Below are 21,107 nucleotides of genomic sequence, written 5' to 3' on the forward strand. Positions count from 1 at the left end.
ATTTTCCTGCAGAAGGCGTGCAACTGCTGGGGTGGAGCCATCATGTCTGCGCATTCACAAGTTAGTGCCGGAAATCGTTTTCTTTCTGCATACGCTTACGTCGTGCTGACAACAGCATGGCGTCTGCAGCGAAGCGGCGTGCGATAGGAATGGAAAAGGAGCCCAGTGAGGGCACATCAGACGAGGAACAAGACGAAGAAAGCGACTCTGACAACAGTGAGGACACTGAAGAAGAGGAGGAGTTAGACGAGCAGGTCAGGCGCTCTGAGAGTGGCACAGAAATGTAAAAACGTGAATTTCACGTGAAGGTTCCCAGTGTGCCTAGTACACGTCTGCAGGACCATCCTTATAGTCCCGGAGGGCTTCAGTGGTGATAGATTTGTAAAACTGTACTTATGGTCAATAGAATATAAAGCTTTATTCTACACGGTTTAATTTCTTCCAAAGCTAGCAAACTTTTTCAGACGGCCATTTCCCATTTTGTTAGTCTCTTTTCTTTAATAGTTCACTAAAATACCTGTTTTTATATAACGCAGGACAGTGCTATCGTTTCCTGCCTTTATTTATGCACAGGCAAGTTAACTGATTTGCTCAGACTCGTACAGCCAATCAGAAACCAGGACTAAACGAGCACGGGATTGTACACTCCTCGTACCTACATGGACAATTAACCCTAATTCAGACACCTTGATCATAGAAAAGGCGCAATATAAAATGCATTATTATTATTGTCCTTAATAAAATAGTAGTTTATTGATGTTATTTTACATACACTGTTAAAATCTCTGTATGTCACAGTTTTATTCTTTTCAGTTGGAGGCACGTTAAGTAACTTGCTTAGGTAAGTAGGCTGAGAGCAATGTGCTGCTGGTTATTTTACAATGAATTGATTACATCTTGCTTGAAGAAGGGGTCTGAGTTGCCTCGAAAGCTTGCGTATTGTAATATTTTTAGTTAGCCAATAAAAGGTGTAATTTTGCTTGACTTCTCACTACAACCATAATGGCTAACACAGTACAACCTTCTAGTACTAAAATGAATTGAAATACATTTACTTATCTGAGTGACACCTTTATCCAAGGTGACTTACCAGAAAGATACAATTGGTTACATTTCCTTTGTTTTCCCCTGTTCTCAACACAGACAGATGAAGAGACTTGGTCAGGTTACACCGTTTTAGTAGTGGGATTTTAGCCCACAACCTCTGGGTTTGAAATCCAAAGTGTTAAATGCAGTTTGTACCAAGCAAGTGAATTAGACACAAACAAAAAAATCAACCAGTTTCCTCTTCCTTCTGGCACCATTCTGCAAGTTTCTATAAGAAATAAAAATGCACCATTGGAAAGTTCCAGGACTGCAGACAGACAACTCAAAAGTAAATGAGATGTTTAATTAACAAGGAAGGTAGACCTTAAGTTAAAAAAAACTGGTTGAGATGAAATTAAATTCAAATTCATAATTCAAATTGAAATTAAATGATGTAATTCATTCCAGATTTGCAGCATCTATCCTCTTGTACAGTGCTTACATTTTAACACAGGATTACAGATGGTGCACCTGTTAATTTAAAATTCTGGTTTAATTTAAAAAATCACACTGCTCTTTCAGTGCAGATTGGATTTTGTTACTGCCACATTTATCCCATTTTGAATTAGGTCAGAAATAAAAATGCGCAATTTCTTGTTACTTTGTGAAGGCACCATGAATTCCTCACATAACAAAACAGATGCATTAAAGTTGTAAATTATTAACCTAATACAGAAAAAAATGTATTAATGTTTTGTGTCATAAACTTTTAGTCCACATTAGGGGATGCTTTCAGTTTAAATAGCCTCTGTACATTAGTTGGTTAAATTGCCTTAACGGTCCTATAAACTCAGTTGTTAATTAGTTCAAGTTTTGTTTGAGCAAAATTAAAACTTAATATAGACAGTCTGCATTTTCAAAAAGTTATGATTTTATTCTCCATGATAATAGAGCATTTGGAATTAAAAATTGTAGTCAAAACCTTTGAAAAACTATTTTAAGTTGATGCAAGTTTTTAGACCGAAACCTCACCAATCTATGACTTTGCTTCTTGACCTGTGTCCAGCCTTTCATGTTGGACATATCAAATATGACTGTCTCCAAATGTCTTTTTTTTCTCTATATTTTCCAGGAAGTGAAAGTAGATTTTGAAGCACATTCTCTCTCAGAAAATGATTTCAATGGGATAAAGAAACTGCTTCAGCAGGTACAAAAGTAAATAAAACCTTGTGAGTGAGAAAGGATACATGAAGTATGAAGCTTGGTAGAGCATCTTAACAACTACAGTAAACGGAGAAAGAATTTGTGTACCACAGTATTTTATTCTGCCATTAATATTTATGATCTGTACCACGAGACTAGCAGTGAAAGTCCAACCCATTAGTTGCATTAGTTATTTTTTATCACTTTTAAAAGTAAAGTACATTTTATGTCTGTTGTAGATTGTAAGAAATCTTGGTGGAAGAGAAAGACAAAAGCCTCTTATTGCTAATGGCATCTTTAGCCACTGTTAATCTTTTTTTTAATTTTTTTAATTTTATTGCAATCCATACAAATCAATCAAGTTTTTACAAAAAGAAAAATTGAGTTAAGGACAGATCGATCCCCACCCCTGAGAGAGAGAGAGCAAGCCAAACGGTGTGAAATTTAAGGCTTGTAAACATACCTGAATTAATAAATTCTCTGTGCTTTATGAGCTTATTTTAAAATCTTACTGATTAGATCAATTAATCTTTTTTTCTGATGTACTGATTATCAGAACACTGAAGCTGTTTAATCGTTGTAGTGTTTAAAATTATTTTTTAGCAAACTGTAAATGTTTTTCCAATCTACTAAAAATATCCTTCCTTACAGAATGCTACAGCTTAGGTACACTATACAGTATATGATTTGATTATCATTATGTAGAATAAGTTTGGTTTGACAAGAAGTCATCTGGCTATGTTTAATGCTGGCCCTCATTTTCAGTGTCACGATGACCCATGTTGGGGGGGAACAAAAAAAAACATTTTTAAAAAAAGTTTTAATTTCATGCTTTTACTTGTCTCCTTACTGACATTATACCAGACCTTCACCCTTTGGTTTGACAATGTGAATGTCTTCAGTTTACTTATCATTAGAATGGTCCTTTCATGGATTTTTATTTGTCTTGTCCCTCCCGTTAGATAAGTTTGATAAGAGTAACATTGTACGAACCTACTTCCAGACAACATAGCTTTTCGGTCAATAAGGTTGACATTTCTGCTGTTTGCAAACAATGTTGTCTAATCTGTCTCATCAGACTGCATCTCCAGTGTGCACTGGAATGGTTTGCAGCAGAGTATGATGTTGTGCCATGGCCCTCTCATTCCTTACAGATAAGGAGTGAGCAGCTGCCCCAGGTGGTGGAAGTCAGATACCTCGGGATCTTGTTCATTAGTTATGATAATCATGACATTGACCAGTGAATCAGTGCAGTGGCATTCGTTTTTCTGATATTGTAGCAGACTGTGATGATGAAGAGAGAGTCTTTGGATAAAGCGTTTAATTTGCCTGTTAGTTTACATCCTCACCTATGGTCATCAGCTAATGAATGAGCTTGTGAGGCCAGCTCATGCACAGTGGTGCTGGGCTCACTGTCCGTGACGTGCTTAGCAATATATAGGAACCTTGGAGTAGAATTGTTCCTACTCCAGATGGAGTGGTGCTTTGGACATGTAGTTTGGATTCAGTCCATGCACCTCCCACATGAAGAGTTATTAGGTATGTCCTAATGGGAGAAGACCCAGAAGCAGATCTACTGCTGATATACTGATGAGATTATGTATCTCAGCCTACTTGTGAGCATCTGGAAATGTACTAGGGTGATTTTTAAAAAGAAAAAAAAAAACCTGTTACAGACAGGGTGGCCATTATATCCCAAGCAGAGTGAAAATGACAAAAAGGCTTCATTTCACAGTTTAACTCATTTTGTATCTTTCTTTCCTTAGGTATTTTTAAAAGCCAATATTAATACTTCAGAGCTGACTGATATTCTCATACAGCAGAATCATATTGGAAGTGTAATCAGGGTAATTATTTTTTCATATGCATGCAATTCTTTAATGGAATAGTTGCAGTTTTATTTCTTAGGATAAAGCACATACAGCATAACAATATATATATTTTCAAAGGCTACAAACATGTATAATTAAAAGTAGAAAGAAACCTAACTATAAATCTTTTGCAATTCCTGATTCTTGAATGTAACTTAAGAATGAAAACGCCTTGTTGTGTTCTGTTTATGTTCTGTGTTTGTGAGTTTTTTTTTCTATTTAGTGTATATATAGAAAGGTTTTTGTTTGCTTGTGCATTTTTTGTGGCAAACAGCATGCTAGCATGGAGGGGCAAGTTTATACAACTAGCTAAGGGTTCAAAGTTTTCTATTGGAGCATCCTATGCTTTAGAAGATGTTTGCCAAAATCAGAAGTGCAAATTGAAAAACATTTTGGCCTGGTGAAGTCAATATCCTACTGTTACTTTCAGAACATATTATGAGACATAAACAATACAAGTTTAAAAGTGAAGAAAAGAACATTCTCAAACATACATAATCCAATTCAGGGTCATAGGGAAGAGTATACATTGAATGTGTTGCAGTTCCATGTTAGAACATAATCTCAGCCATATATACTCCCATAATAAAAAAGGAGTCTCCAATCAAACTAATCCGCCCATCTTAGAAATGTGAAAGGGAAAGGTTATGCAGACGTGTGGGGTATTTGCGATCTCCATACAAACAGTGATTGGGTGTGGGATTCAAACCCAAGTCATTTGATCTGTGCTAACTTATAAAAGGACATGTCGTACTTGAGCTGTTTTTTTTTTTTTGTTTTTTTTTTCTTTTTTAAACTATAAGCAGTAGAGGACAGATTATAGGAAGTTACCCTTTGAATGTAATATGTTATTCTAACACAGTGATTCTTAAATATTTTTAGTTATTCTATTGCTAAATCTATATTGCTTCATATAAATGATCTCTGCATGACAAAATGAGTTTTTCATAGATACTATATGATGCAAATAAATTGCCATCATATGCTACTACATTGCTGCTGTAATTTTATGCAAAGAAATTAAAACAATTGTATAGCTTTATGATTAGGAATTCTTGTTACCCTTGAATGTAGAGAAAAGCCAAGCAAAATGACACCTTTTATTGGCTAACTAAAAAGATTACAATATCCTGAAATGTACTTGTTACCCTTGATGAAGATAAGCAGAAATATAAATAGCACTGACTATAAGCCATAATTTGTAGCTGGTTGTTTACTTATTTTTAGGGCGGGCTGGCACACAGATAATGACTGAATACTGGATTTAGTCCTAGGCTACTCGTTCTATGTGGCAACAGAACTAATCACTGCTCCACATCCTGGCCCTACTTAAAAAAATTTCTTTTGAAATAATTGTATTAGAATAAAAGCCTGTATTTTCACATTTCCAGGGCATTAAATATAATTTATCTTGGCTTTTTGTTTTGTATGGCTTTATTGGTCATCTTTATCAATGGTTCCAGTCATTTTGAGGCCACTGTAGATTTTGGAATATGCTCAAGTTAAAGTTCATTTCTTTTAATGCTTGTTTTATCAACTTTTGTAGCAAGCAGAAGTTCCTGAAGACAGTGATGATGAGGATGCAGATGAAGTTTATGGATTCATCAGCCTTTTAAATCTAACAGAAAGAAAAGTGAGTAAATAAAAGTTAACATTTTAATTTTCATTTTTGTATAATGTTGATTAGTGTCAAATACAAAGACCAGAAAAGCCGCTGGATACTCTCCCACCTATACCCATCTTTAACTTGCATGTAATAACCAACATCCACCTGCATATATCCTGAAATAAAAAAAAAATGCTTAGAAAGAAAAGCAGAAAGGAGTTTCAAAATGAGACAGACTAAAAAGAAAAACAAACACTCATGCACGCCAAAAGAAAATAAATATGTTCTAGCTTTTTCCCACAATTAAACAAGAAAATGAGGCCACATATGGCCAAGGCTGAATTATCACAACGCAGTGATATTAATTTACCAGGTCAGGCAGTTTACACTTTGAATGTCGGAATAGAAGGTAATAATCAGGTAAAAGTACTTCAGGGGCAAAAACAGTGCTGTCAGGGTTGAGTATGGAGGATAAAAGATACCAAAGTACAATCCAGAAAAATAAAATTCAGTGAACTTTGAAAAATACATCTGTGATGGTTCTGATAAGGGAAACATGTAATATTAGGAACATCTTTTTCTTATATGAAAGTAAAATATAGCCTTTTAGTAAATTAGATTGGTTTTGATAAAAACTTTTACTCCCATGGGGATATTCAGAAATTACAAGCAAATGTACTGTAGACACAGGAAAGTGTCTTCAACAGATACAGAAGTGACACATGAAAAAAACCAAAAAACTGAAATAAGGGTCGTCATCATCATCACATTTGCTTACTTATCTGTAACTATTGCTCTAGAAATGTTTTAGGCATATGCCTTAACTAGCTGTATAAAAGAAAACAATCATTCAACATATTATGTAGGGACAGAAAAACTACAATAAAATGATTATCATGATACAGTTGTTTTGATCTGATAATATTAAGTTGCAGTTTATTAGACACTTTTTTCTTTGATGTTAAAAGTTGAAATACTGTCAAAACAGGCATAATGTGTCAGTTATAGTACACCTAATAACAAAACCTTGAGTTATAATATCTAGTGTAATCTATACTAATAAAAGGTAAAGCCCTCACTCACTCACTGACTCATCACTAATTCTCCAACTTCCCGTGTAGGTAGAAGGCTGAAATTTGGCAGGCTCATTCCTTACAGCTTACTTACAAAAGTTGGGCAGGTTTCATTTCGAAATTCTACGCCTAATGGTCATAACTGGAAGGTATTTTTCTCCATTAACTATAATGGAGTTGAGCTGGAATGACGTGGGGGCGGAGTTTCGTGTGACATCATAACGCCTCCCACGTAATCACGTGAACTGACTGTCAACGCAGTACGTAGAAAACCAGGAAGACCGCCAAAAAGCGCTTAAGAAAACATGCATTATATAATTGAGAAGGCAGCGAAACAATAAGAAGCGAGCGAGTGACATATACTACCATATTCATGAGTGCTGCTACCTCGGAAAGAAAGCAAGGTGTAAACCTAAACTTTAAATTAAGTTCATAGACAGGCTACGCTGGCGTTTCACATGCCCACAGTTAATGCGGGATACAAGTTTAATGAGAGGACGCAGGATATAAACGAGAGTTTTGATCACTTTGTAACTAAGTTAAAATTGTATGTGAAGGGGTGTGCTTATGCAAATTCGAGACTGTGTTTGTGGGGATTGACAGTTAAGGCGGTGGGGAGTCACGTCATCATCTCCCCTCCCATTCATCTCATTCCGCTCTGAGCTGAGCTCTGCGGCTAACGCCGTCTTCCGAAGCAACTTCGTCACACTGCCACCAAATACTCACAGAAAAATCCACAAGTTAATACACATGCTGTCTCTAGAGTTTCTGCACACTGAATCCTCCAGGCACTACTTACAAAAGGTTACATTGACAATCGTGTTACGTTATTTTTAAAATCTTTCCTTTTCTTAGCACAAGCACAGCTGAGAAGCTTCGATGCATGTGCTCCATAACGCGTTAAAAATAATGCATTTAATCACACTTTGCATTACAAGCAAAGGGGAGCTTTTGTCAATGCATGATTTCCTGGTACACCGATTACATTGATCAGCGCATCCCGATTCATTTTACCCTCGCACCACCTTAGTTTGAGAAGAAGTATGAAAAATATGAGGTTAACACAGAAAAACAGATCACCAATTCAAGCTTTATGAATAATCGATTCGCCATCAATAATTGTTTTGGTAAAGCCATCCTCCTTCCATTTTATAATTTTTCCGCCATTAGCCATGATTAAATGAACGGTAAATAAAGTAAGAGCAAAGCGAGGGTGACTTATTTAGGCAGGCATATATATGACAGCAACACTCATGACAATGTCAATCATGTTACGTTATTATTAAAATGTTTCCTTTTCTTTTTCATTACTTCTTTAACACACTACTTCTCCGCTGCAAGGCGCGGGTATTTTGATATATATATATATATCTCATATAATATATGAATGACCTCCAAAGAGCGCTGAGACTTTTGATATCATGAACGTGTCTGCAAAAACTGTGGTCTCCTGCCCTGCAAAATCGAGCAGCCAGCGCGTGCATAGCTGTGCCGGCCTTTGAGACGCTGACTGCGCTTCTGCCTTAAGTCAAAGTGAGCACTTTTAATTTTTTTCATCCTCCCCCTGCGCTATAGCCCAGACAAGTGCAAACACGGGACCCCTTTTCTACACCACGGCAAAATAATATTAAGGCGATTCACACTTTCTTTGCACGATATCACGATTATGAGGTCCTCACCTCGGATTATGAAGACACGCACAGGAGTGGAGGACTGACAGTGCCATCACAGCCGATTAATGGCGGGGACGTCTCACCAGTCTACACAAGACCCACGCGACTGTCCCCAAAAGACGATCATAACGTCAGCGAACACATCTCTCTATACTATATAAAAGAAAAAGGCAACTTTCCTTTCTTTACAGCTTTTTTCCTTTTATCCCAAACCAAAGCCTTTCTCTCTTAACACTGCAGAGGACACAAAACTAATTTTCTTTAAATGCCGGTAAGGCACATTACCAGAAGCACAAATTTGAACGTTCACATAGAAAATGTAATTTCTATACCACAGCCGTCGTGTACCGCCTTTCAAAAGGGATCTACTACCGAGAGATGATCCATATACATTTTAGCTGCTGTTAGTTACTTACCTGTTGTGTTACACAGTCTTTAAAATGTAGTTTACCCGAAACCACTCCAGTAGTGCTCAATGTACCTGTACTTCTTAAAACGTTAATGTTTTACTGTTTAATAACTTATAGACTATTTTATTATTTTTCCCTTGCACTCAGTGACCAAAGCTATACACACACATATAGACACATACAAACATACACACAAGTATATGTATGTGTGTATATATATATATATATATATATATATATATATATATATATATATACACACACACAGATACCTATGTGTATATGTAGATATGTATATAGATATGTAGATATGAAGATATGTATGTGTGTGTGTGTGTGTATGTATATATATATATATATATATATATATATATATATATATATATATATATAGTGGAGGAAATAATTATTTGACCCCTCACTGATTTTGTAAGTTTGTCCAATGACAAAGAAATGAAAAGTCTCAGAACAGTATCATTTCAATGGTAGGTTTATTTCAACAGTGGCAGATTGCACATCAAAAGGAAAATCGTAAAAATAACTTTAAATAAAAGATAGAAATTGATTTGCATTTCATTGAGGGAAATAAGTTTTTGAACCCTCTAACAAAAAAAAGACTTAATAATTAAGACTTAATTAAGAGTTCTGGCTCCCACAGAGTGGTTAGACACTTCTACTCAGTCACCCTCATTAAGGACACCTGTCTTAACTAGTCACCTGTATAAAAGACACCTGTCCACAGAATCAATCAATCAAGCAGACTCCACACTCTACAACATGGGAAAGACCAAAGAGATGTCCAAGGATGTCAGAGACAAAATTGTAGACCTGCACAAGGCTGGAATGGGCTACAAAACCATTAGCAAGAAGCTGGGAGAGAAGGTGACAACTGTTGGTGCGATTGTTCGAAAATGGAAGGAGCACAAAATGACCATCAATCGACCTTGCTCTCGGGCTCCACGCAAGATCTCACCTCATGGGGTGTCAATGGTTCTGAGAAAGGTGAAAAAGAATCCTAGAACTACACGGGAGGAGTTAGTTAATGACCTCAAATTAGCAGGGACCACAGTCACCAAGAAAACCATTGGAAACACATTACACCGCAATGGATTAAAATCCTGCAGGGCTGCAAGGTCCCCTGCTCAAGAAGGCACATGTGCAGGCCCGTCTGAAGTTTGCCAATGAACACCTGAATGATTCAGAGAGTGACTGGGAGAAGGTGCTGTGGTCTGATGAGACCAAAATAGAGCTCTTTGGCATTAACTCAACTCGCTGTGTTTGGAGGAAGAAAAATGCTGCCTATGACCCCCAAAACACCGTCCCCACCGTCAAGCAAGGGGGTGGAAACATTTTGCTTTGGGGGTGTTTTTCTGCTAAGGGCACAGGACAACTTAATCGCATTAACGGGAAAATGGACGGAGCCATGTACCGTGAAATCCTGAGCGACAATCTCCTTCCCTCTGCCAGGAAACTGAAAATGGGTCGTGGATGGGTGTTCCAGCACGACAATGACCCAAAACATACAGCAAAGGCAACAAAGGAGTGGCTCAAGAAGAAGCACATTAAGGTCATGGAGTGGCCTAGTCAGTCTCCGGACCTTAATCCAATAGAAAACCTATGGAGGGAGCTCAAGCTCAGAGTAGCACAGAGACAGCCTCGAAACCTTAGGGATTTAGAGATGATCTGCAAAGAGGAGTGGACCAACATTCCTCCTAAAATGTGCGCAAACTTGGTCATCAATTACAAGAAATGTTTGACCTCTGTGCTTGCAAACAAGGGTTTTTCCACTAAGTATTAAGTCTTTTTTTGTTAGAGGGTTCAAAAACTTATTTCCCTCAATGAAATGCAAATCAATTTCTATCTTTTATTTAAAGTTATTTTTTCGATTTTCCTTTTGATGTGCAATCTGCCACTGTTGAAATAAACCTACCATTGAAATGATACTGTTCTGAGACTTTTCATTTCTTTGTCATTGGACAAACTTACAAAATCAGTGAGGGGTCAAATAATTATTTCCTCCACTGTATGTATGTATATATATGAGTGTGAGAAAACAGTAAAAAGGAGGCGTGTCAGACGTCGTGGTACATTTTCTGATGCAGCTAGACGAAAAAAACTTTGTGACGCTGCCGCCAAATACACAAAACAATTACTTTGACAATCATGTTACATTATTTTTAAAATGTTTTCTTTTCTTTTTCATAACTTCTTTAACACATGACATCGCTGCGCGCTGGTATTTTGCTATATATATATATATATCACAGCGACACTCATAACAGTGACAAAACAATTACATTGACAATCATGTTATGTTATTTTCAAAATTTTTCCTTTTCTTTTTCGTACCTTCTTTAACACACTACTTCTCCGCTGAGAAGCGCGGGTATTCTGCTAGTTCTTTATAATAGTTAAAATGTATTCCAAATATTGTCAAGTAGTGCTAGGAATACTCAGATATGTCATATTAGGGGTGGGTGGTATGACCAAAATTCTGTATCACGGTATTCTTCTAAATTATCCTGGTTTCACGGTATTCAACAGTATTTTTTTCCCATGCATGAGTGGATGTTAACCACATTTTCCACTGCATTTACTGCAGTAGACTGCCTAAGAATAACCTATTCCACTGTCATGAGCATTGTACATTGTACAAAAAAAAACATTTTAATGTGCACACAAGTATTAATACAGGTTTGCATGGTACCATAAAGTGATAAGTTTTCAAGGGGGTGGCACTAAGGAAGAGAAAGAATCATATTGCATGACCGATGCAGTCAAAATATAGAACCTTTTTATTGAACAAAATTTGCAAAAACTATAATTTTGACAACATATTTTCAACCATCCAAAGAGGCATTTAGACTTGGTAAAATATCCAGAGGTGCTTGTCAAAAGTTGTATTGCACTGAGCACGTCTTAGAAAAGGAATAAATAGTAAATATTTTTTGTAAACCAACTACACTTTCTGTTAATGTTAACAGTCTCTGCCCACTGACATGTTAAAGTGACTTTTTAAACAATTTTACCATCATTAAACTGCATAATATTTAAATAAATAACAATAAAATAAATAGTATTATTACTGATAGTTGCACTGTTACTTCAAGACCAGGTGCATTACACAGTATTCACCAAATTAAAATAAAATAAAACAAGTGCAACTTGGTGATGACATCTTTACCAACTGAACCATCATGTAGGCAAACTGCATTAATATGGACCTTGCTTTAAGCTAAGCTATATACATCTATACTAATAAAAGGCAAAGCCCTCACTGACTCACTCATCACTAATTCTCCAACTTTCCGTGTAGGTAGAAGGCCGAAATTTGTCAGGCTAATTCCTTACAGCTTACTTACAAAAGTTAAGCAGGTTTCATTTCGAAATTCTACGCGTAACGGTCGACAACGTCCGCCATGTTAAACTTTAGTTATGGCCCTACGAAATTTGGTAGGCGGTTTCCCTGCGCTAACTGAAACCAATGTATGTACGTATTTCGGTGGTATGATGCCACTGTCGGCCGCCATATTGAACTTTCCAATGATCTTTGTTACTTATGGGCCCCTATTCAAGAAATTTGGTACGCGGGTTCCCAACGCTAACTGAATCCTACTTGCGTACATATATACGTCCATAGCCTGCAGCTCGGTCGCCGTGTGAGGCGGCATTGGCACTCCTGATCATAATCTAATTTTGAAGGTTGGGGCACCAATAATGTTACTGAGAAACTTTCAGCCACCAAAACTATGTAACGGCACGAGACTTCAGGTCACATGTCTGCAAAAGAACCTAATTGAGGCAATTATTTTTACTGGCGCTGGCTCAGGGGAGAGAGTTTTTTTCCTCGCATCCCCGTTATACCCTCTGATCTCCCATTTCAATTCAAACGCCTCCAATTTCCAGTAAGGCTCTGCTTCGCAATGACAATTAATAAGTCTCAGGGACAGACCCTACAAAAGGTTGGCATTGATTTGAGGTGAGATTGCTTTTCACATGGCCAACTGTACGTTCCATACTCGTAAGCTCAGCACACTTGGTCATATTACAACCGGAGGGCCAAACTGACAACGTGGTATACAAAGAGATCCTTAACAAATAATTATTGGTATATTTTCCCTCAGTTTAAAAAGGTTTACTTTTCTTCTTAATAAAAATTTTAAGGTAGTACTTCGCCACTGCGAAGCGTGGGTATTTTGCTAGTAAATAATAAAACTGCAACTTGCATTTATAATGCTATTTGTGGTATAGCCCTACGGAATCGTATTAGGGCCACAGGGAAGAAAAAAAACAAACTGTATGTCGAGAGTAAAGTCGACATTTCCACTTTAATTATAAAATGAACTATGAGAATAAAGTAGAATGATGTAAACTAAACTTCATCCTAAAATCAATGTTTAATTTACTAGATTTTCTCAAACCCTGTCATAAGTTAATGCAGCACATTAAATGCTTTGTGTTAAGTGTTCCCCGACCCAATTGTTAATCACTACGCTTCTTAAACTGACTTCCACCGCACAGAATCCATTCACTTCATGTTATTCCTGCTCTCTAAAAAATTTAGAATGCTAAGATAAATACTTGATATCATTTTCATAATGAAATGCATTAAAGCAGGTATTAAACATGCACGGCAGTGAGGCGGTAGTGCTGCTCCCTCGCAGCAAGGGGTCCCCAGGTGTATGTTCAGTGTAGAGAACTTTATGGCAGGTGTGACGAGGCTCCAAAAAACTGGATGTATGAATGGGTATCGCACAGGTTTAACTTAAATATTGTGTAAATGTTGGGTTTGTGATATGGTGGTTGGAGACACGAACACAGAATTCAATGGATGTTTTTCTGATTGGGCTTTCTTTATTGCATGCGTGCTGTCTGTCATACGTACCAAAACCCCAGTTCCTATCCTTCCTTTTTCTTTCTCCACATAACCAATCACCACATGATAAACGTCTTTTTGAAATTAAAACTAGTTATAAACTTAGCCCACGGAGTGTTCAGAACTTTAAAAATGTCTTTGTTATACATGTTTAATTATGTCACCCATTCAGGGTTGCGTCCATCCCAGCAAGCATTGTGTGCGAGGCAGGAGCAAATCCTGAACGAGTCGCCAGCACATCGCAGGGTGAATACGAGCAAAACATACACTAGCTTTCTAAATGTTCAGAGAACAGGAATATCATGAAGTGAATGTATTCTGTGTGGCGATCACTGCCTGCGCCTCCTCAGTACAAGAGAGTCCATTTAAGAAGCACATACTGATTTAACATGGCTCCGGGAACACTTAACACAAAGCATTTAATGTGCTATATAACTTATGACGGGGTTTGAGAAAATCTAGTAAATTAAATATTTATTTTACGATGATTTAGTTTATGATGTTCTACTTTAATGACAAATTACGAGAATAAAGTCAACATGTCGACTTTAATCTTGACAAACGGTGAAAATAAAGTAGAAATGTCGACTTTATTGTCGTCATAAACGTCGAGATTAAAGTCGAAATGTCGAGAATAAAGTCAACATGTCGTCGCACTATTACACAGTACCCATTTCCATTACACCGTATTGAAAACAAATAAAACAAGTACAACTTGGCTTGCAGTATTATCCAGTAGTATAGAAGCAGTATTTACACATTTGAACATAATGATCCACATCCGACCTTTTAAAACCAAAGTATCTCCAGGCAACGTCGTGACTTTTTTTTTTTGGCAAAAATTCTTCTGTGTCATCATGTTCAACTTTATCGTCAGCTTCAGTTTCGGAATGTTCTCTGTCCATTTTCACCACGCAATACCTACACTACCACTACCTATTTAGCGGTGTAGCAGTGAAAAAGGTCCCCACTTGAACAGTTTCCCACTGCACCACATTTCGAACGCCGTTTAGGCAATTTAAACCAGTGTTGCGGTATTTAAAAAATCCATATCATAACAAAAGTAAAAAACGGTTTTCAGTATGAACCGGTATACCTCCCAGCACTACATCATATAACACACATCAGTGCACTGTTTCTACCTGTTTCTTTTGATTATGAGTTCTTAAAATTGTAGTAGAGTTGTTTGCCACTAATTGAAATTAACATGCTTAATATTTAAAATATATTGCTGGAATATATACACAGATTGGTGGGCTACATATCTATCGTGGTAATTGTCATTACAGTATTCATGTATCACAATAGATAATTTATTAAACTTTTGGACATAAGTAAAATGTGTTAAAATATTTGGTTTTAAAAGAAGATAGAGTTTTTTTTTTTTTAATCTTTGGTTTTATTTTTGTTTGTGGCACTCTGTTGGAGCTCAGGACAAACAAACTGTGATATGAGACTGGAGCACAAAAAAAAATGTACATGGCCCTCATTAACAGTTAAGCTGAATTTGCCAACTTGAGTTCTTCTACACAAAGTTCTTGTAATTCTATGTGTGTGACATGAAACAAGAAATTCATAGATCTGTTACTTATCTCGGTTTGTGTACAAGGAGAACTTGGCACAAGTCCATGAAGTGCTCCTGTCAGCTGGAGTTTGTGCCACATTTCTTAATTGTCATGTAAGAATCCTTGCCAATTGCATGTTTAATATTAAGCTCTTTCTTAACACTGCAAAATTCAAAGTAAACCCAAACCCTTTACTTAAATCTGAACATGAAGATTTGTATTGGAATCTCTGCAGCAGTGCTAGTGGTAGTTAATGTGAAATTTATTGGGACATATAAAAACAAGGTGTTTTCTTATGCAAATACTAATATCATGCATTTTTTTTATAAATTTCAATATAGGTTACAAATAATCCTGATAGTACTACTTGGTTATATTGTAGTGCTGTGCTTTTTTTTGGCTATTTCTAATATCAAAATGACAAACAATTCACAAAACAAGGGACTTAAAACACTGCTGCCTCACAGCTCCAGATTGAATACTGGGCTGGTCACGGTCTGCTTGATTGTGCATGTTCTCCCTGCTTTTATCCTTTGTGCTCTGTGTTTTTACCTCACATCTTAAAGAAGTGCTTGGTGGGTTGATTAGTGACTAAAGTTTACTCCATGTAAGTGAGAGTGGGTGTTCTGCAGTGGAATGGTGCCTTATGGTGTTAATTTCTGCCTTGCCTCCAGTGCTTTTGGAAGTTTTTCACAAGCCTGAAGTGGAATAAGTGAGCTCAGAAAAAAATGTTTATTCTTACTTGTGCTGATGGGTTTCTCTTATGGGTTCAAATGTATTTAATAAATATCAACCAGTGTTTGTCTAAGAGCAATTTTTCAAGCTGATAATTTACACCAGAATTTATCATAACCATTTCTAATCAAGATATCAGAGAATTTTAAATAGACAGAACTTTATTTGCCCCCAGGAGAAAATGTGGCTTTTTTATATAAGCGCTTTAAATAAATATGTAAATATATGCATAAATCACATCATTCAGATACATTCTTATGTAAAAATATTTTATAAAAATGTGTTTCCAAGACACATCCTTGTAAATTTTTTATAATGTAATGCTGAAACACAATATTTAGAAACAGTAAAGTGCACCTGTCCATTTTAAAAATCGACTGACCCAGACAAAAATTGCAGGTGATAGAGCCTGTCCCAACAGCCTCAAGGGTAAGGCTAGAAACAACTCCAGATGGGGCACTAGTTTTTAGCACCCACACTCATTTGTATAAAGTCAGTATGAAGTGTTTAATGTGTTTGGGATGAGTGGGGAACCAACAAGGAATTTATTGAGGCTTATACATTATCATCAAGGAAAATCTTAATTGTTAGAAAAAAAAGCAAAAATACCTGTTATTCCATTCATTTATAATTAAACTTCATTTTGCATATGGAAATTCAGAATCCACCTGAAGTAATACATTATGACGAAGTTTGCATTTCAGCAATAAAGGTAGACAGTGGCTCTGCTAACGATATGGATAGGACATCTTGACTATACTAAAGCATTAGGACAGATTTTTGAAGTGAAACACAGATTAAGTATTTATAGTTCAGTAAGTAACTGGGGGACTTTTTTTAAATCTTCATTTTGACTAGCAGCTTCAATGTTGTCTTGTCTATAAGTGTGTGGCTGTCAGGCTTGGTTTTGAACTAAAGAGCAAACTTGAATTTAGATCACCCAGTTTCATAAAGAACAATCAAAGAAGACTACTGTTTTCAAATTATCTCCCATGTGTTTTTTTTTTCCCTTGGTAGAACATGTTAAATGGTTGACAATTTTAATTGACTTAAAGAAGCTTTTACATACAAGTATATACGTGTGCACATTTCTTGTTTGAAACTAAGAAGGTTTTTTCATCTTTCTATGTAATTATGATTTGAATGTGCTGACATACACTGCTGCCCCACATTTTGGATGGGTGTAACAATCCTCTCTACATACTGGAGTGACAAAAAACAGTGCATATTTTGATTCATCTAATAGCTTTCATCTCAAGAGTAAGGGTGTTTATGGGCTGTAGGCAGTGCTAATTATGACATTTACTCCAGCAGTTCAAGCCTTGAACCCAAGTCCGGGTGTGGCAGGGGCCAGTGTTTTAAAGCAATCTTTTACGCTGGAGCTAGTGTAGATTTTTACAGTCCAAAAAACTTTAACATACTAACTTTCATTACCATACTTGTACCAGCATTATATACAAATCTGCATTATGGAGGGGCTTCACCATGCCAGTGAAACTGAAGATGATTATCTATGATAATGTACAACAATTCAATACTCTCTTTATTACCTTTTCAAGAAAATAATGCAACCCTTGAGCAGCTTACTTACCTCAGCCAATTCGTTAAACTAATTTACTGACTCTAGAAATTAGAACAAAATAAGCCTAAGTATTTATTTTATAAAATTTACAAACCTGTAATTGCAGACTTATCTGTGAAGAGCCAGATGGCTGCTGGATTTGCTCATAGTTAAGTTTGGATAACCGTTGATTTAATGGATGGCATCTTCCATATATTTTAATGTTGCTTGCAGTAGTGGTGCAGTCAGGGTATGCGTACTGCTGTTTAGCAGAGATGGAAGCTCCAAGACTCTGTAAATGTAAACTCCCTTTGCAAATACTTTGATTATAATCTTTGTCTAGTAGCTTTATCTGTTCATACTACAAATACCAGGCCCTTTTGTAATAAAAAAAATGGCTATGAGTTGTTACTGTAGAAACATATGACAGAAAAAATATTTTTCACATAAAACCAAGTAACAAAACAGTTACCCTTTTCATATGATTACATCTGCTTTTGAGATTAAAATGATCATGTATGTAATATAATATGAAAAAATGTTTAGCATAGAAATTGTGTTTTTTGATATGTAACATTAGTTTGCCTTCATTTTAGGGCACCCAGTGTGTTGAACAGATAAAGGAAGCCTTGTTAAGTCAATGTGAGAAGAACTGTAAGGAAAACATTTATGAGCAGCTGAATAGGATCTTGAGTGACACCTCCAAGCCCGTGGGCCTTTTATTGAGCGAGAGGTTCATAAATGTCCCACCACAGATTGCTTTACCTATGCATAAGCAACTTCAGTAAGTACTTATTTGTTAATATGATTATGGTTTTAAGAAGTGGTCAATAAAAGCTTTGGGATAAATCCAACAGAATTTAAAACGAATAAAAAATCTGCCATAATTAAATTTAACACACTTGAGTATACTGTAGCCTTGTACAGTAACTACTATAGATGCAGACAACCTAGTGTGGTGCAAATCATCCTTGATAAGTAAGAGTGTCTCTGCTTTCTTTCAACTCAGCCTATTTCATTTTTTATTTATTAAATGAGAAGCAGAACTAAATATTCTTTCACCATCTGTGTTGGTACAAAGTGCTGACTAGTACTGACTCACCAACTTTATCAGTGCATGGTGACAACTTTGATTTGTTCCCTGGTAAACAAGGGGCTCCTCATGTCTAGAATATTGGGCTCTGTTAGGTAGCCAACAACTCCCTGAGTTGACACACTTGCCTTCCGTGATGCGGGACTGTTTTTTTGAACAATGTCATTGAACATGTCAGACAGAGAATTTGCATTTAAAAATGAAAATCTAGCAGTCAAACTATCACATACTACATGCATGTATTTCTTGGATACCCACATAATGAGGAAGGAAAGCAGACAATCTGTTCAGTCCTACAACAGCAGTTCAATAAATTGTTATCTTATTAAATGTCTGATATGCAACATCAGTGGTTACAGTAGATCCTTTTGAACAGTTTGAGAACTATTACTTACAATGGAAGGGCGTATTATTGTCAAATAAAATTTACACTCAATTGGGTTAGTAAAGCTTAGGTTTAGTTTTTTGTTTCATAAAGCCCAAACAAATAGCCTCCTCTTAACAGAAGAATTAAGGTAACTTCTGAAAGCTTTACTTCTGCTTATTTCAGTGTCTTTTTTTTTTTTTTTTTTGACAGCTATCTGAAAAAAAATATTTTTTGACATAATCTGTGCTGCTCTCTAACACATTTTTCAATTTCATTGTTTAACAGTTGAATTTAAATACAGGCTTTCCCTTCTATAACCCCCTTAAACACAAATACCTATCACATATTTAACATTTAATGTTGTGTAGATGCAATATTATGCATTCAGTCTTTTTTTTTTTTTTTAAGTACAGTTGCGTATTTTTAAAATGTTGAAAATTTTTTGTTTGTAATGTAACTACACTTTATTGCATATTTTGGAAATGTAATGTGTCATTGAAGTCTTGCTTCTAACTACCAGAAAATGTCATTTTTGCAGTTTGTTTAGAACCATTGGTAGTCGTAATACAAATGTCAGACATTATATTTGTACCATTATTTTTTTCCTACACAGAGAAGAAATCACAGAGGCCCAGCGAACCAATAAGCCTAGTGGCAAATGTCACTATTATCTTCTAATTAGCAGAACATTTAAAGAAGCTAAACGAGTGAAAGAGTCAAGGTCAGGCGGAACACAAGCAAAAGAACAACTGATGTTTGCTAATGCAGAAGAAGAATTTTTTCATGAGGTAACAATGATTTGCATTTTGTGCATAAATGCCATTTGTAAACAAGGATTGTAGTTTTGATTTGTGTCTGAATTTAGTTAATTTTTTTACAACATTTTTAAAACATTCATAATGATACCTTTTCGATATCAGAATGAAGTTAAATCAGTCCTTTAATTGCACATTCCCCATTGTTTATAGGCAATTCATTATTTCTGCTTTAGTTTTAATTCATCCTTTTAGGTGCTACTTATTAAAATTTATTATTGTTTTGCAGGTTGCTGCCCTTGCATTTAACTATTCAGTCCAAGAAGAAAGCGATTCTTTCCTTGGTGGTCGCTGGTCTTTTGATGATGTTCCAATGAAGCCTTTCCGTACAGTCATATTAATCCCAGCAGACAAAATTCCACAGATTATGGACAAATTAAAAGAGTACTTATCAATATAAGCCAGCTGTCCAAATTCAAAATAAGAGGTAATTCTGTCACTTGTAATCACTCAAAGATGCTTTGGGGATACATCTGGATGAAAATAAACAGTAAAATTACATAATTTAGAAGTCTGAAAGTTTGGCACAAAACCTGTTTTAATTTTAGGAATATATTGCACCCAGAAATTTTACACTTGGGTAAATTGTGCTTTTTTGAATCCATAATTATGTATACCATCCAAATCAAACATGCTGTACATAAGATATGTTATAAAACAATTCTTAAATAAAAACACTTGCAAAATGCATATGTACATCTTCAGTGATTAACAATAAAAAAAAGCCCTGTCTGTTTTTATATATATATATATATATATATATATATATATTTGAATCATGTCTTATTTGCATATAAAATTATGCTACAGTTCCAGATTATATTGCCTTGCATGGTGTGTTATTGAATAGTGCATCGGTCAGATGGCTGATTTTCTTGTTCATCTTCAGCTGTATTAACGCCAAGGGCTGTAGTATTTTGGACATCTCTTTCACAGTGAAGTTCATCAAGGATCTTCTGTAGCAGTTCCTTACTTTCGCTAGTAGGAAGATTACAGAAGAAGTATTGTGGAGCAATCTGAACAAACCTAGGGGGGAAAATATAAATAGGCATGTTTGAACTTTCATGAAATGGTGCTTGATTCAATAGTTACAAATTTAACTCAAATTAAATGCTTTCTTATTTAGTAATTACTACTCAGCCTCCACAGTTAATAGTTTTGAAAGACACTACTTTTATGGATAGCCATTCATGACTATTTTAAATTATTGGGTTTTTCTTAGGAGAGTGTAAC

General features: G+C 35.9%; 2 protein-coding genes across 2 annotated transcripts in view; one reads left to right on the forward strand and one right to left on the reverse strand.

The window, feature by feature from the left end:
• Positions 1-78: 78 nt before the first annotated feature.
• Positions 79-20,562, forward strand: LOC120539647 (BRCA2 and CDKN1A interacting protein). Its single transcript, XM_039769969.1, has 7 exons — positions 79-254; positions 2,159-2,233; positions 3,996-4,076; positions 5,647-5,733; positions 18,196-18,383; positions 19,673-19,847; positions 20,104-20,562. Exons 1-7 carry the CDS (start codon positions 117-119, stop codon positions 20,272-20,274), a joined length of 915 nt encoding a protein of 304 aa, XP_039625903.1. The 5' UTR covers positions 79-116; the 3' UTR covers positions 20,275-20,562.
• The window catches only part of dhx32a (DEAH (Asp-Glu-Ala-His) box polypeptide 32a), a 55,625-nt gene continuing 54,918 nt past the window's right edge, over positions 20,401-21,107 (reverse strand). Inside the window, exon 11 of the mRNA XM_039769945.1 lies at positions 20,401-20,900. Coding sequence (XP_039625879.1) covers positions 20,714-20,900 — 187 coding nt within the window. The 3' untranslated portion in view covers positions 20,401-20,713. The remainder of the gene's footprint in view (positions 20,901-21,107) is intronic.

The sequence above is a fragment of the Polypterus senegalus genome, chromosome 1 (genome assembly GCF_016835505.1).
Source record: "Polypterus senegalus isolate Bchr_013 chromosome 1, ASM1683550v1, whole genome shotgun sequence".
NCBI lineage: Eukaryota > Metazoa > Chordata > Cladistia > Polypteriformes > Polypteridae > Polypterus > Polypterus senegalus.

Coding starts and splice junctions, on each gene's coding strand:
- LOC120539647 (XM_039769969.1), top strand. CDS start 117: ATGGCGTCTGCAGCGAAGCGGCGTGCGATAGGAATGGAAAAGGAGCCC. Junction 2,234..3,995: donor TAAAGAAACTGCTTCAGCAG/GTACAAAAGTAA, acceptor TTCTTTCCTTAG/GTATTTTTAAAAGCCAATAT. Junction 5,734..18,195: donor TAAATCTAACAGAAAGAAAA/GTGAGTAAATAA, acceptor CCTTCATTTTAG/GGCACCCAGTGTGTTGAACA.